Raw genomic sequence first — 16,521 nt, 5'->3', positions numbered from 1 at the left:
AAATTCATGTCCATTGAGTCAGTGATGCCATCCAGCCATCTCATCCTCTGTCATCCCCTTTTCCTCCTGCCCACAATCCCTCCCAGCATCAGAGTCTTTTCCAATGAGTCAACTCTTCACATGAGGTGGCCAAAGTACTGGAGTTTCAGCTTTAGCATCATTCCTTCCAAAGAACACCCAGGACTGATCTCCTTTAGAATGGACTGGTTGGATCTCCTTGCAGTCCAAGGGACTCTCAAGAGTCTTCTCCAACACCACAGTTCTAAAACATCAGTTCTTCGGTGCTCAGCTTTCTTCACAGTCCAACTCTCACAGCCATACATGACTACTGGAAAAACCATAGCCTTGACTACATGGACCTTTGTTGGCAAAGTAATGTCTTTGCTTTTGAATATGCTATCTAGGTTGGTCATAACTTTCCTTCCAGGGAGTAAGCGTCTTTTAATTTCATGGCTGCAGTCACCATCTACAGTGATTTTGGAGCCCCCCAAAATAAAGTCTGACGCTGTTTCCACTGTTTCCCCATCTATTTCCCATGAAGTGATGGGACCGGATGCCATGATCTTAGTTTTCTGAATATTGAGCTTTAAGCCAACTTTTTCACTCTACATCAGGACATATCAGATGTTAGAGATTCCATTTACATTTTGGAATATTTATATTGATGACATTTATCCATGCATTGCAACCTAAAGTTCACCTCCAATCATTTGATAATATTTCTGAATTTAAAATCCCAAATAAATGTAGGTTAGCATTCCTCTCTGAGATGTCCCAGAGATGTTTCTTTGAAGCATCCAGAGTCAGCTGGAGGCTAAAAGAGCTTTACTTAGATTTTGTCATTTGGAAAGTTTGTTTAAAAAAATCAAAAAGTTTTATAATGCAACAGGATCATAAGTCATTGAAACAATACTTTTTCATTTAACCAAAGTGACAAAAGAAAACAAACAGAGATCACTTGAGGACACAGAAACTCACACCATCTGTTATCAGAAAGAGGCACTTCTAATAGAGAAATCAACTTTCTGTCTTGCATTATTAGCTTACTAAACAAAATTTATTTAGTTAACTTCAAACTAAATTTAATTATGTGATTGTGGTTTTCAGTCTGTCTGCCCTCTGATGGAGAAGGATAAGAGGCTTATGGAAGTTTCCTGATGGGAGAGACTGACTGAGGGGGAAATTGGGTCTTGTTCTGATGGGTGGGGCCATGCTCAGTAAATCTTTAATCCAATTTTCTGTTCATGGGTGGAGCTGAATTCCCTCCCTGCTGTTTCAGTTCAGTCACTCAGTCCTGTCTGACTCTTTGCGACCCCATGGACTGCAGCACACCAGGACTCCCTGTCCATCACCAACTCCTGGAGTTTACCCAAAGCTATGTCCATTGAGTCAGTGATGCCATCCAACCATCTCATCCTTTGTCATCCCCTTGTCCTCCAACCTTCAATCTTTCCCAGCATCAGGGTCTTTTCCAATGAGTCAGTTCTTTGCATCAGGTGACCAAAGTATTGGAGTTTCAGCTTCAGCATCAGTCCTTCCAATGAACACTCAGGACTGATCTCCTTTAGGATAGACTGGTTGGAACTCCTTGCAGTCCAAGGGACTCTCAAGAGTCTTCTCCAACACCACAGTTCAAAAGCATCAATTCTTTGGCACTCAGCTTTCTTTATAGTCCAACTATCACATCCATACACGACCACTGGAAAAACCATAGCCTTGACTAGACAGACCTCTGTTGGCAAAGTAACATTTCTGCTTTTTAATATGCTGTCTAGGTTGGTCATAGCTTTTCTTACAAGTATCAAGCATCTTTTAATTTCATGGCTGCAGTCACCATCTACAGTGATTTTGGAGCCCCCCAAAATAAAGTCTGAAACTGTTTCCATTGTTTCCCCATCTATTGCCATGAAGTGATGGGACCGGATGCCATGATCTTCGTTTTTTGAATGTTGAGTTTTAAGTCAACTTTTTCAGTCTCCTCCTTCACTTTCATCAAGAGGCTCTTTTCACTTTCTGCCATAAGGGTGGTGTCATCTGCGAATCTGAGGTTATTGATATTCTCCTGGCAATCTTAATCCCAGCTTGTGCTTTATCCAGCCTGGCATTTCACATGATGTACTCTGCATATAAGTTAAATAAGCAGGGTGACAATATACAGCCTTGACATACTCCTTTCCCATTTTAGAACCAATTTGTTGTTCCATGTCCGGTTCTAACTGTTGTTTCTTGACCTGTATACAGATTTCTCAGGAGGCAGATAAAGCGGGCTGGTATTCTCATCTCTTGAAGAATTTTCCACAGTTTCTTATGATCTACCCAAAGACTTTGGCATAGTCAATAAAGCAGAAATAGATGTTTTTCTGGAATTCTCTTTTTCTATGATCCAGTAGATGTTGGCAATTTGATCTCTGGTTCCTCCGCCTTTTCTAAATCCAGCCTGAACATCTGGAAGTTCATGGTTCATGTACTGTTGAAGCCTGGCTTGGAGAATTTTGAGCGTTACTTTGCTAGCATGTGAAATGAGTGCAATTGTGCGGTAGTTTGAACATTCTTTGGCATTGCCTTTCTTTGGGACTGGAATGAAAACTGACCTTTTCCAGTCCTGTGGCCACTGCTGAGTTTTCCAAATTTGCTGGCATACTGAGTGCAGCACTTTCACAGCATCATCTTTTAGGATTTGAAATAGCTCAACTGGAATTCCATCACCTGTACTAGCTGTGTTCGTAGTGATGCTTCCTAAGGCCCACTTGACTTCACATTCCAGGATGTCTGGCTCTAGGTGAGTGATCACACTGTCATGGTTATCTGGGTCATGAAGATCCTTTTTGTACAGTTCTTCTGTGTAGTCTTGCCACCTCTTAATATTTTCTGCTTCTGTTAGGTCCATACCATTTCTGTTGTTTATTGTGCCCATCTTTGCATGAAATGTTCCCTTGGTATCTCTAATTTTCTTGAAGAGATCTTTAGTCTTTCCTATTCTATTGTTTTCCTCTATTTCTTTGCACTGATCACTGAGGAAGGCTTTCTCATCTCTCCTTGCTATTCTTTGGAACTCTGAATTCAAATGGGTATATCTTTCCTTTTCTCCTTTACCTTTCACTTCTCTTATTTTTTCAGCTATTTGTAAGGCCTCCTCAGACAACCATTTTGCTTTTTTGCATTTCTTTTTCTTGGGGATGGTCTTGATCCCTGCCTCCTGTACAATGTCATGAACCTCTATCCATAGTTCTTCATGCACTCTATCAGATCTAATCCCTTGAATCTATTTGTCACTTCTACTGTATAATTGTAAAGGATTTGATCTAGGTCATACCTGAATGGTCTAGTGGTTTTCCCTACTTTCTTCAATTTAAGTCTGAATTTTACAATAAGGAGTTCATGATCTGAGTCACAGTCAGCTCTTGGTCTTGTTTTTGCTGACTTTATAGAGCTTCTTTCTCCATCTTTGGCTGCAAAGGATATAATCAATCTGATTTCAGTGTTGATCATCTGGTGATGTCCATGTGTCAAATCTTTTCTTGTGTTGTTGGAAGACGGTGTTTGCTATGACCAGTGCGTTCTCTTGGTAAAACTCTGTTAGCCTTTGCCCTGCTTCATTTGTACTCCAAGGCCAAATTTGCCTGTTACTCCAAGTATCTCTTGACTTCCTACTTTTGCACTCCAGGCCCCTATGATGAAAAGGACATCTTTTTTGGGTGTTAGTTCTAGAAGGTCTTGTAGGTCATCATAGAACCATTCAGCTTCTTCAGCATTACTGGTTGGGGCATAGGCTTGGATTACTGTGATACTGAATGGTTTGCCTTGGAAACAGAGATCATTCTGTCATTTTTGAGATTGCACCAAACATTTCGGAGTCTTTTGTTGACTCAGAGGCATAGAGAAATGCAAGTTTCCCTCTAGAAGGCCTTTGTTTAAAGTTTCACCAAGCCAGCTTTTTTTTAACCTTAATTTAATTGTGTACACAGTAGAAAAGCCCCTCATTTTTAGGGCTTGATTTCTTTTAACTTCCAATTAAGCAAATACTTGTAATTTTTGTACATATATTTACCCAGTTGGGATATTAGCTGTGCTGTGCTTAGTCACTCAGTCGTGCCTGACTCTGTGTGACCCCATGGGCTGTAGCCTGCCCAGAGTCCTCTGTCCATGGGATGGGTTGCCATGCCCTCATCCAGGGGATCTTCCCAACCCAGGGATCAAACACAGGTCTTCCACCTTGCAAACAGATTCTTTACTGTCTGAACCATCAGGGCAGCCCTGGTGGTAGCTGGAGGCCGGCAATCTGTTGTTCTTCTCTCTTTTATTTTCGAACCTTTATTTCCCACTGTGAAGTCAGTTTGTCAAAAAAAAATTGCTAGCGACGAGTGTGTGTGATGGGCCCAGTGTGGTGCTTGAGAGTTTGACTTTCTTGGTTTTGCCCCATAGCTGTGTCAGCCCCCTCTTACGTGTCTCAGGTGGTTCCAGCGCAGTTCAGACTTCCACAAGTGCTCATGTCGCAGACCGGCCAGTTATTATGTGAGTCCCTGGCTGAGCCGGTTAGTTAAGTGCACGAGTTTCCTTACAGGGATAACTGCGAAGCATGAGGTCTTTCCTCCTCCACTCCTGCAAGCTTTCCTGAGAAAGCCATTGCCAGCCAGGAGGAGAGAATCCCTTGTCCAGAGCTCAGAGGCTCTCATAAGATTTCAGTTTTATTTCAACAAACTCTATTAAGGTAACCAATTCTAGGAAAAATGACAGCCAATCTTCCCCCAATAACTCCGTTTCACCTTACTGTGTTTGAGCAAAGTCTTCCCAGTCTGTAAGCTGAGGATAACCCCTCAATATTCAAACTAAGTCTTCCCAGTACCTTTTTAACTGAGGATAACCTGCAGAGGATAACCACTCAGTATCCAAACTGAGTCTTCCCAGTGCCTTTTTCACTGAGTTTAACCTGCTCAGCCACCTATACTGAGCAAAATCTTCCCAGTCCTTCAACTGAGGATAATCCAGTTACTTCTTCTTGAAAGCAAGTTTCAAGGATAATGTTTCCCCAGTGAATAAAACTTCAGATCCTCAATCAGTACAGCAGATCCTAGAAGCAGGAGACACTCATTCAAATTCATTTGGATTCCCTGAGGAGGCAGATAGACACACAGGTATACCTTGATACCTCTACTGGTATGAAGGCTTTGCATCCTCGTAGAGTTCAGGCATAGGAGAGGAATATGTTCTGGTCCCTTTGTGGTTACTGTAATTGTTGACTTAAAAAATATTCACAACCTTGAAGTTGAGAGTTATGTTTTATTCAGTGGGAATTTTTAGCACTTCAAGCCCAGGAGACAGCATCTCAAGTGACCCTGAGAAAACCGTCCCAAAGAAGTGAGGGGAGGAGCCAATTCATTTAGAAATTTTGAGACTAAAATAGCAGGGAGTCTGAACCTCAAAAGATTATTGTGAAAGAAAACCAGATAACCCAAGTTAAGGAATTTAGTGCTTTTCTACGTAGGGGAAGATGCAAGAGTCTGGGTCCACTGAAATCATTCCTTTCATACGCACCTCAGCTAGCGGGGGCCAGTGTTCTGTGGTTTCACATCCTGGGCTTGCTTTCCTCCGAGCTCACCACAGAGAGTGGCTGCAGTCTGATGGCTGCTAGCTGGCAGGGATTCTTCTTCCCTCCTGAGTTTCCTGAGGGCTCACTGGCTCACATAAGAGGGCTGCAGTTGGTAATGACTGTGACATCCTTGTCACAGGGAATATTCCATTTCTCCGTGGTCACCAGAAGAGTACTGGCTGCTGTCAAAAGAAGGTGTCCCAGGATGCCACGAGGGGGGAGGGATGCTGATGCCCCTCCCTGGCTGGGGCAGTAGGCACTGCCCACCCCAGGGGCGCTGGGCCCCCTGCACAGCCAACTCAGTTCCCCTCGTTCCTTGACCCTCAAACAACGTCCCTCTCAATGACCGTGGCTATAATCTTCCTCGTTCCTGTGTGGCTCGCAGGGCCTTTGTTTTCTCCCCACACCTGGAGGAAATCTTTTTTCATCTTGAGAGGAAACTTTATTTTCCTCACACTCTCTCTTCTCTTACATGGTTCAGGCTTTGGAAAACAAAGATGAGACAACTTCTCCTTTTACTCTTTTTTTTTTTAAATTAGAGAGTGAATGCTTACCCAGGCCTGCCTGGCAGGCTTGCCCTCTACCTGCCTCATGCCACTTTTCCTCGCCTGAGAGGCTTTCTTCCGGTTCTTTAACCTACTCAGGTTCCTTCCCTCCCAGAGCCCTTGCCCAGAACATCTCCTTTACCTCACTGACATTTATTAGACAAACTTCAGGTCTCAGCTGACACTTCCTTCTTGACCTTGAGATTAGGTCAGTTTCCCATATTATATGATTTTATAGAAGCAGGTACTACTCCTGCAGAGTTTTTAGCACGGTTGTAATTTTATATTTTGTGTGTCATTATTGAGTATAGTCTGCCCCCTCCCCCACCCCCCAGCCTGCCAGTTTCATAACGGCAAGGATATTTTTCACTCTCACCGTTACATCCTCAGTGCCTCACATAAAGAGCGTGACAGATTCTTGTGGAATAAACAGCCATTTTTTTCTTTTTTGGGAGTCACTAGGCTTGAATTGAGTCTATTTGGAAAACTCTCTGAGAAACAAAACAAATTAGGCAATATCAATCTGGACCTCCTAGGATTTTGCATGATTTCTGTAACAGAATAATTGAATATGGCGGATAATGATCAAATGTAGGGGAAAAAATGACAAAGTCTCAGTCTCAGTGGCTGTTGTGAAAGGTTATTAGCCTTGTAATAGACTTAAACTGTACAACTACAATTCAGGAATGCAAAAACATACTTTTTTTTTTTTTTTACAAAATTAAACTTTACTTGTTCACAAGCCCTCATTCCCGTTAAGTAGCAGAAAAACAACAATCTTTCCCCTTAAATATTAACTTTCTTCTGGTTTAAAATTTAATTTAATTTTAAAATTACTCAGACATTGTAGGGTCTAAACTGTTCAGCGCGACTCAATGAGGGTGCAGGAACTTATAAATACAAAAGGCATTACAAAAGAGTAAACTAGTCAGCAGAGGGTGATAACTTTCGCTTTAAGAAAGTTAGATTACATCCCTGCCTCTACTACACACAGGATAAATCCAAATATGAAAACAAAGCTTGTAAGCTACCAGAAGAAAATCCAGAGGACTATTTCATGGTCTTCAAGTAGGGATGAGAAAAATAAAATGCTTAGTATAAATTTTAAAAATCACAAGAGACTGTGATTTCAATTTTAATAATAAAATGATCTGACTAGAAAACATACTTGAATTAATAAGAAATCTTGATGATATGACTAGATATAGTTAAAAATCATTCACCAGTCTCTATACTAAGCAGTAGAGCTTCCCTGGTGGCTCAGTGGTAAAGAATCTGGCTGCCAATGCGGAAAAAGCGGGTTCAATCCCTGCGTCAGGAAGATCCCCTGGTGAAGGAAATGGCAACACACTCCAGTACTCTTGCCTGGAAAACCCCATTGACAGAGGAGCCTGGTGGACTATAGTCCATGGGGTTGCAAAGAGTTGGACAGGATTTAGTGACTCAACAACAGCAACACAATAGCAGTAATCAGAAAATTAAAAAGGAAACTATTACGTGCATTGTAGCAATCAAACTATAAAATATTTAGGAATAAATTAAGAAAATAAAGGATATATATGGTAATCTGAAGCCAACATCATATTATGTAAATTGGTAGATATTTATATATACTTCCTTATACTTTTAAATTAAAAATTAGAGTATATCAAATTAGTGATTATTCTCTTGTGATATTGCATATAGTCTTCTTTTACCCAGAGAAAGCAATGGCACCCCACTCCAGTACTCTTGCCTGGAAAATCCCATGGACGGAGGAGCCTGGTAGGCTGCAGTCCATGGGGTCGCTAAGAGTCAGACATGACTGAGCGACTTCACTTTCACTTTTCACTTTCATGCATTGGAGGAGGAAATGGCAACCCACTCCAGTGTTCTTGCCTGGAGAACCCCAGAGACGGGGGAGCCTGGTGGGCTGCCATCTATGGGGTCGCACAGAGTCGGACACGACTGAAGCGACTTGGCAGCTTCTTTTACCAAGCTTATTGTTGGCTGACTTTATAACAATTAAAATAGTTGCAGTGCATAGGTCTGAGTCTTTTTTGTTATTATTTGCTTTATTTTGCTTTCTTAATTTTTGGTAACTAATTTGCTTAATTTAACTTGGTAATTGTTCATTGCACAAACAGTATGAGATTCTCCTAGATATTTAGAGTGTAGGGGTGGGGCAAATATCTCTCTGCAAACCACTCCAAGTGTTGAGAGAAGTAATTCTGAATCTTTTTTTGGAAGTGGTTGCTCAATGGGGCAGGTAGTAACATGAAAATGACTCTTATCTCCATGCTGAGTTATCCATTTTGCAATATGAAAAATAAGGTGTGGCATCAGCCAGCAACACTGGTGTGACTTGGCATTAACAACAGGGGAGTTTAGTGGCATTCAAAGAGGAAGTTAGAGGAAAACAAAACAAAACCTGGTCTTTATGCCTAATACAGGAAACAAGACTATCTGTAACATCACTGAGTTCCCCAATTGAGCAAGTATTAATCATATCAACAACTGGCTTATATTTAATAGGTACTCTTGGAAAGATATAATGGGATTAAACAGCAGTCCTTTAAAAAGCAAAACATGATCTTGTTGGGATTTGATGACTCAGAAAAAAATAAGTAAAAGTGGACTGAAATAGGGCTCTTATTCTTTTGATTTTTCTCCCTGACACACTGGCCAAGAGTTCTCCGATCAAGGAAGCTGATTTCTTTGGACTTGTATTGGGCTAATGCCCAAAGACGAACATGTATTATATAATTCATAATACGTTAAACCAGTAAGTCTAGTTTTTCACCAGTTCAATATTATGTATAGTTTCTGTTTTACTTGGCAAGGAATTTCCTAGCCTTGTGGTGACAGTAAGACGTTCAACAAAGAGAATAAGAAGATTTTAGTTCCAGAATTTGAAATTTAGAACAACTTGAATTTAGAAAATATTCAGTTCATGCAAGCAAATTCGCAAATACACACAGTAAAAGAAATTTCTTAAAGTTTAGATGTTGATATTTCATCAATGTAAACATATATGTAATCAATTCTCTTAAAAACATTCAGATAGTATTCAGTCTTTTGCTTTATTATAGGATTGCAATCTGCTATCTGCATTCTGAAACATGAAAAGCTCTGAAAACCTTTGTGTAGCCTTGTGGTGGTAAAAGCTGACTGACATGGACTTATTCGGCAATAAAAACTATGAAGCTGCTAAGCTATTTATAATCTTTACATATCTGACTTCAAGTGAATATGTTTCATTACAAAATTATTAATGTTTGGTTGTGGGATGCTACCCTAGTATTCCCAGGGGTGTTATATAATATGAAGTATATGCATATAGTCTCTTTTTCAAACCTGAGAAGTTCTGAAACATATATGCCTCCGAGGTTTTGGATGTGGGACTATGGCCTGCCCTGCACGTGTGCTCAGTCAGCTATGTCCAGCTCTTTGTGAACCCAGGGACAGTAGCCCACGAAGCTCTGCTGTCCATGGCACTTTCCAGGCAAGAATACTGGAGTGGGTTGCCATTCCCTTCTGCAGGGGATCTTCCTGACCCAAGGACTGACCAAGTCTCCTGTATCTCCTGCAATGGCAGGCGAATTCTTTACTGTTGAGCCACCTGGGAATCCCATGGCCCTATGTACACACTACAACAAATATTCTTGTTATCTCTGTTTTGTTTTTATCATGTACAACATATTTCTAAGTCAGGTTTTCTATGTTTAAATCTTCATTTTGTTATTTATTAGCTGTTGTTGTTCAGTCACTAAGTCGTGTATAACTCTTTTGCGACCCCATGGACTGTAGCCTACCAGGCTCCTTAGTCCATGGGATTTCTTGTAACTGTATCTATACTTAAATTTTCTCATTGGTAAAATGGGAATGATAATAATTGGAATCATTCTGAGGATTGAGTGAGGTAACATGTGAAACACTTAGAATAGTTTGGTAATTAGTAAGCATTTAATACAAGCCAGCTATAATTATAGTAACAGTGTATCAATTTTTATTTCTGACAGCAGTGCATCCATTTTTCTATCCTGTCTCTATTTAGTATTATCATTCTTCATAATCTTTCTAACATGCTAAACCTCCCCCACAAAGCTATCCCATTTTGCTTGTATTTCTTTGATTTCTAGTGTTGTTGAAAATATATTCATACTCAAGTGTTTTCTTGAGTGTCATATTTTTTAGAAGATCTTCTCTATTAAAAGATTTACCTTTTTTGTCCCTAGTGTTTACAAGTTTCTTTCCTCTCTTTTTTTTCTGTGTCCTTTCTTTTTCCTTTCCTCTCATCCTTCCTTTCTTCCTTTTTTGCTTTTCTTCCTTCTAAGTTTTTACTCCTTCTAGGATTCATTTTGAATATGACTTTAAAAATTCCTTTTCTCTTAGCCAATTGCCTCAATATCAGTTACTGAATAATCCATCTTTTTCACCACTGAATAAAAACCATTTTTATCATATGCAAATTCTTTGTTTTTTTCTAGACATCATATATCATTCTTTTGATTGACCTATTAATTCTCTTGCCAACATCATATTGCTTAAACTTCTGGTATAGGTCAAATACTACTTATTTTTATTTTTCAAGAATTTCTTAGATATTGATACATTTTTATTTTTCCAGATACAAATCAGAATTATTTTTTCAAGATTTTCAAACAATATTTTGCAAAACTTTCAACAAACCTGCAAGGGGATTTTGTTTGACATTAACTTGGAGGAAATATTGAATATTTCCTCAATATTGAAACGTGCCTGAGTCTTCCCATTTGTTCAAGGACATGAAATATGTCCCCATTTCTTCTTAAAGTTTCATAAGCTTTAAAGTCTTTGCTAATAGCTACTGCTAATTAATCAGTTCTGAAATATGCACGTCCTTTTAGTTTAGAGCAAATTGAAAACGAGGCTGATTGATATGTGAAAAGTTAACCCTTGAACAGTGTCGGGGTTAGGGGCACTGACCCTCCAGGATATTGAGAACACGTGTATAACTTTACAGTGTGCCTCTGTATACGTGCGTTCAACCAGTGGAGGACCAGTGTAGTACTGTAGTACATGTTTAGCAAAAGGAATCCACATCCAAGTGGACCCTTGCCATTCAAACTTGTGTTTTTCAAGGGTCAACTGTACTTTCATCCGTACGGGGTAGTTGGATGACTCATAATTCATATGTTAAAGCCCTAACTCTCCAGTGTGATGGTACTTGGAGATGGGGCTTTGAGAACATAATCGGGGTTATATGAGGTCATGAAGATGGGCCCTTCACAATGGGACAGTGCTCTTACAAGAAGAGGCATCAGAGTGCTAGCACTTTCTCTCTCTCCCTGTACTGACAAAGCAGAGGTCACATGAGCATCTGGAAGACCATGACTGTCTGCAGCCCAAGGCAGAATTCCTCACCATAAACTGACCAGCTGGCACCCTGATTTCAAGACTTCTGGCCTCTAGAACTGTGAGAAAATAAATTTCTGTTGTTTAAGCCACCCGGTCAATGGTATTTGGTTATGGCAGCCCAAGAAGATTACAATAATAGTGTGTTTATTAGTCTTTCCCCAGACTCTGGGTTACCCTCAGATACACAGTGCAATTCAATCAGCTAATGACAGGCTACTTAGAAAGCTACTTTGCAATGAGTACTTATTTTATTGAATTGCTTTCCATGAGGATCAATTTTTTTTAAAAAAATGAAGCTTTGTAAGTCACCTTATTCCCTCATTCAAAACAGAAATGATTTTTTATTTCTACAGTTAAATGGCATATTTCTAGAAATGTTGACTGTCCTATTTTACTGCACAGAAGAAATTTCAACGAGAAAATTCTCATTGGCGTTTAGTGAGCACAACATCAATACTTGGGCATATCTGGGAGTAGTGACCTGGAAGCGCCTTTCAGTCATTCGCTATAATTGTGGAACACTTCGAGTTTGCTGAAAGCATTCACATTCAAATTTTTCTTTCATCTGCAAAATAAATTCAAATGAAGTGTCAGTCTCATTTTATGAATGAAAGAAACTGAGATTCAGAGAAAGGAAATGTCTTTTGCAAGACAGCATAGGACTATGACTAGATTTAAATATCCGGTGACTGAAATGTTTTCTGAGAACTTAAATTGTATGCATACTGTGGCCCCTTTCTCTCAAGAGATCTCCTCCCAGCCTGCACTTAGCCTGGAAAACCTTTAGTGCTGACAAAGATGCAACCCACCACTGGACTCTGAACCTCTGAGCAGACGTGTGGTGCTATTTTCCCTGAGGGCAAACTTCTGTCTGCCAGTTTCTACGGAGCCCCTGCTGGAAGAGAGACTGAAAAGGCTTCTTTTAAAATCTGAGGCATTTGTGTTGCAAGCTCTCCTCTGACTCTTCCTCTCCTACTTTACTTCCCCTTCCAATTATTCTGCTTTGTATAAGTTAAAAAGGAGGTTTAACATTTGATCTTAGATCCAAATAAGAAGCCAGGCAGGTACCATAAAACCCAACAGGCCTTGATTTACTCGTTGTCCTCTTTTATCCTAAACCAAACCCCTCACTGATGGAGTGAAAGTGTCCCAAATTCAACATAAGATTTGTTGCTTGATGAAGTAGAAACAGGCAAAAACATTGTTGAAACAACAGGAATTAGTAAGGAAGAATAATGTCACGTTTAATTGAAAAACTAATGAATTGTAAATCAAGTTCTTCTTGGAAAAGACAAGTGACATTTAGTCCCAACTCTGTACTGACCGTGTGTGTGTGTGTGTGTGTGTGTGTGTGTGTGTGTGAGAGTCACTCAGTCGCGTCCAACTCTTTGCGACCGTGTATAGAGAAGATAGATCAGGAGTGAGGCAGACAGTAGTGACTGTCTTAGGGAAAGTGACTTTTTCGTTTTGTTCTGAAAATGATCTAAATCTATATGTCTTGTAAACTACATGGAATTGTGTACACCGTCGACAGTTTAAAGTTTATCTTCGATTTGAATCTCGGGCACCTTTTTCTAAGTCTTCACAGGAGCCTTGCCTTATTTTATCACCTTGAGATTTATTATGCCCAGAAGTAAAAAATGGATGATGTCATATAGAGGAAATGAGTAGGTTCTTTCAACACTTAGGGAATATTAAAGTTGTTTTTAAATATTTTCACTAGAACTCCAAGGAACTTCTGTGTTAAAATGGTACAGAGTACCAGATCAGAAAGTCCTGGTATTTCATTAGCAACAGTGTTCTTAGGAGAGAGGTCTAAACACAGCTAACAGCAAAGACTCAGGTTAGTCTCTGAAATACTTTTGATCTCAGAACCCTAAGTTCAAGAGGAAAAAAACCCATAGAATTTTCTTTTATAGAGTACAGAAAAGAAGTATGTATTGTGGTATATAGTTAGCAGAACACAGGACTAGGTGATGGGGAACTACTGCATTTTAGTTTTCGTCCTGAGATTTTAACCAGATCACTGTTCCAGGTTTTAATTTCCTCATCTGTAAAAATGGAGATAATAATTCTTATGTCATCTGGAATGATTAAATAAAATATTTGATATCCAAATGGTATGAAGTGGAGAAAAAGAAAAAAGTTATTGAGGGCTCAGTATTTACCGGGTACTTTAGTTACAAGTGGGGCTCTTAAGAGAGATCAAGGTCCATGATTCCATCACATTAAAATTTTAAACCAAGTCATTAATAAAAATGCTTTTAATTAAATATAAACAATCTATATTTTACTCTAAAAGAAACTTTAATATGAATACATTTTTCAGGCTTAACAACTACTAAATCTCAATGCAAAGTAAATCAACAGTGGAAAATAAAAATACTTTCTATGAATAGTCACTTCCAAATGTGTCTTCTGTTGGCAGACTAATAATTCAGAATAAAAATCATTGGTATAATGTTTTATACTTTTTCAAAATACTTTTCAAAGGGGACACTAAATTAGATCTAATAACTTAAATGTATTTAAAATTTAACAACAAAAAAGTCAGACACATTGTTATATTTTTCTACTGGTTAAAGACTATTTTATGGAATATAAATAATTTCATACAATATTTTAAAACATTCTGAATACAAAACTTCCTCAAACAAAAAGTTAATCCAAAATGCTACCCACTGAATTTGAAAAAAAAAAATCAAAATACCCTGAAAGAACAATCAGTTTGTCCTGAAAACAAAATTCAGTAAAATAAAAAAAGTCCAATGTTATAAATTGTTTCAGCTCTTAAAATCAGAGAACTAAGAATTACATATTTTCTTTTTTAGTAACTGCATATGTTTCTTCACATTTTTAAAGAGTAATCTTATTAAAATATAAAAAGAGTTTAATACATATTTTAATAATGCACTTTTCTGTTAACACACACACATATACATACAAATATTTAGGAAGAATCCATATTATCTTCTGGATATAGTTGATTTAAGGAAACGTGATAAGGTCATAAGTCTTTCGTTTGACCATATACAGAAATAATTTTAAAGTTAGATGCATATTTTTAATCATCTGGGTTTATAATTGGGTCAGTTTTTTTTCAGTAATTTTTGGTAATTTTTATTAGGATGATTAGCTAGTCATGAGAAAAATAATTTAAAATTAGCACTTGATATTTCAGAGTCTAGTTAGTGTATGTTTATAAAAATAAATATCTAACCAATAGATACATGTTTGGTTCTTAGACGAGGTAGAAAAATTAAAATATCTTACAATGTGATCTGAACTTGAAAAAAATAGAAAATAGCAATCACCAATTCAACCTGTGTGAATCAAACAGTTGGAGAGTTCTTTTTGTTTTTGACATATATACCATATATTTCAAATATAAGGCCTGTGAAATTTATTTTCTACTCCCCAAAATCTTACTAAATTGAAATTCATTTTTTTCATTTACTTACTCATCATTTAATCTACCTAGGGAACTTTACTCTGCAGACAGACCAAAGACATCTGCAATTAAACCAAAAATTATTAGTTAGGCATTTTTTTAGGTTTAAGAGGTATTTTCCCTTTACATACCTTAAATATTAATAATAAAATACATTATAAAAAGCTCTATTATCTTCAGATGTTGTACAATAAATAATTACTTAGATGATAAAGAGTTAATAAAAATTTCAAGGTCTGCTAAAGCATTATGAAGCTCATCATTTATATCTTGACTTCTAAGAAAAGTTTTCAGAGTATCTAAAGCAGTTATTGCCTCATTTTTTGATGGTAAAGGGAGTTCACTTTCCAGAGACCCACCATCCTCCTCCTCGTCAGAAGTATAAAATCCAGTTTCATCTGATTCACTTTCTTTGGGGCATACAGCATCACCGCTGGGTGCTGCCTCACAAGTCTCTAAGTCATCATCCAGGGCAGCATACTCTTCTACAGATAAGCCTTCGGGAAATTCCACTCCTGCCGCCTGGGCGTCGGCAACCAAATCAAGGCCAGTGTCTGTCTCTGCACTTGCCTCCTCGCTTTCTCCCCTTTGAGATTTGAACCCTGCCTCTTCATAGCTCTTAACAATAGTCTCTGGGGTGACAGCCCTCCAACAGAGATGCAATATATCAACTGCATCTAGAAGGGAAAAGGTAAATTCTTTGCTGCCTTCAACAGAGCTCAGAAATTTCTTAATAAGACAATGTCGATATTTGATTTTAAGGCTTCTAATAACACCTTGTTTCATAGCTATAAATTTGGAAGATAAACATGATGGAAAGAACGCTAGTTCAATGGACTTCAGGTTTTTTACCTCTGGGTGTGCAGGAGAAGATTCAACAAAAATCACCACTCTTCTTTGCTGAGCTTGAAATCTCTCATCCAGCTTCTGCATCCACTGTTCAAATACTTCTGCAGTCATCCATGCCATTTTGTTAGCTTCATAACACACAGGCAATGACTGTATGCCTTTGAAGCAACGTGGATTTCTGTTTTTCCCAATGAGAAGCAGAGGAAGCTTCTCTGAGCCATCCATGTTTGTCCCGACCACCAGGGTTATTCTGTCTTTGCATAACTTGCCAATTGAACAGGTTTCTCCTTTAAATGCAAAGGTATTTGTAGGCAACATTCGATAAAGCAGCCCAGTCTCTTTTACATTAAAAACATTTTTAGGATGATAATCATTTAAATAATAAGGAAGTATGTTTTGGTGCCAGACAGCTGAAGGGTCTGCTGATACACCTGTGGCTTCTACAGGTTGAGCTCTGAATACTAGACCATACCTGGATTTAAAACGATCCAGCCACCCATTGCTGCACTTAAAATCATTATGTCCCAGTTTCTGGGCAAAATCATTAGCTTTTAGCCGCAACATTGGGCCATTAACTGGCACATTCAGACACTGAGCGATTCGGTACCACCTCATTAGTGCCTCTTCCAGGTCTGTGTAAAAAGCCGTTCTCAGTCTTTTTCTCTTTGGATCAAATCTCAGTGATTCAAAGGCTTCCAGAACCTTGTCTT

At 38.6% G+C, this 16,521-nt stretch overlaps 1 protein-coding gene across 1 annotated transcript in view; it reads right to left on the bottom strand.

The window, feature by feature from the left end:
* Window positions 1-14,913: 14,913 nt before the first annotated feature.
* The window catches only part of TIGD4 (tigger transposable element derived 4), a 12,047-nt gene continuing 10,439 nt past the window's right edge, over window positions 14,914-16,521 (bottom strand). Inside the window, exon 4 of the mRNA XM_010840729.1 lies at window positions 14,914-16,521. This exon is cut by the window's right edge and continues 4 nt beyond it. Within this exon, the coding sequence (XP_010839031.1) occupies window positions 15,161-16,521 (1,361 nt within the window). The 3' untranslated portion in view covers window positions 14,914-15,160.

This window comes from Bison bison, unplaced genomic scaffold (assembly GCF_000754665.1).
Source record: "Bison bison bison isolate TAMUID 2011002044 unplaced genomic scaffold, Bison_UMD1.0 scf7180017864146, whole genome shotgun sequence".
NCBI lineage: Eukaryota > Metazoa > Chordata > Mammalia > Artiodactyla > Bovidae > Bison > Bison bison.
This window is presented reverse-complemented; position numbering and strand designations above follow the sequence as displayed.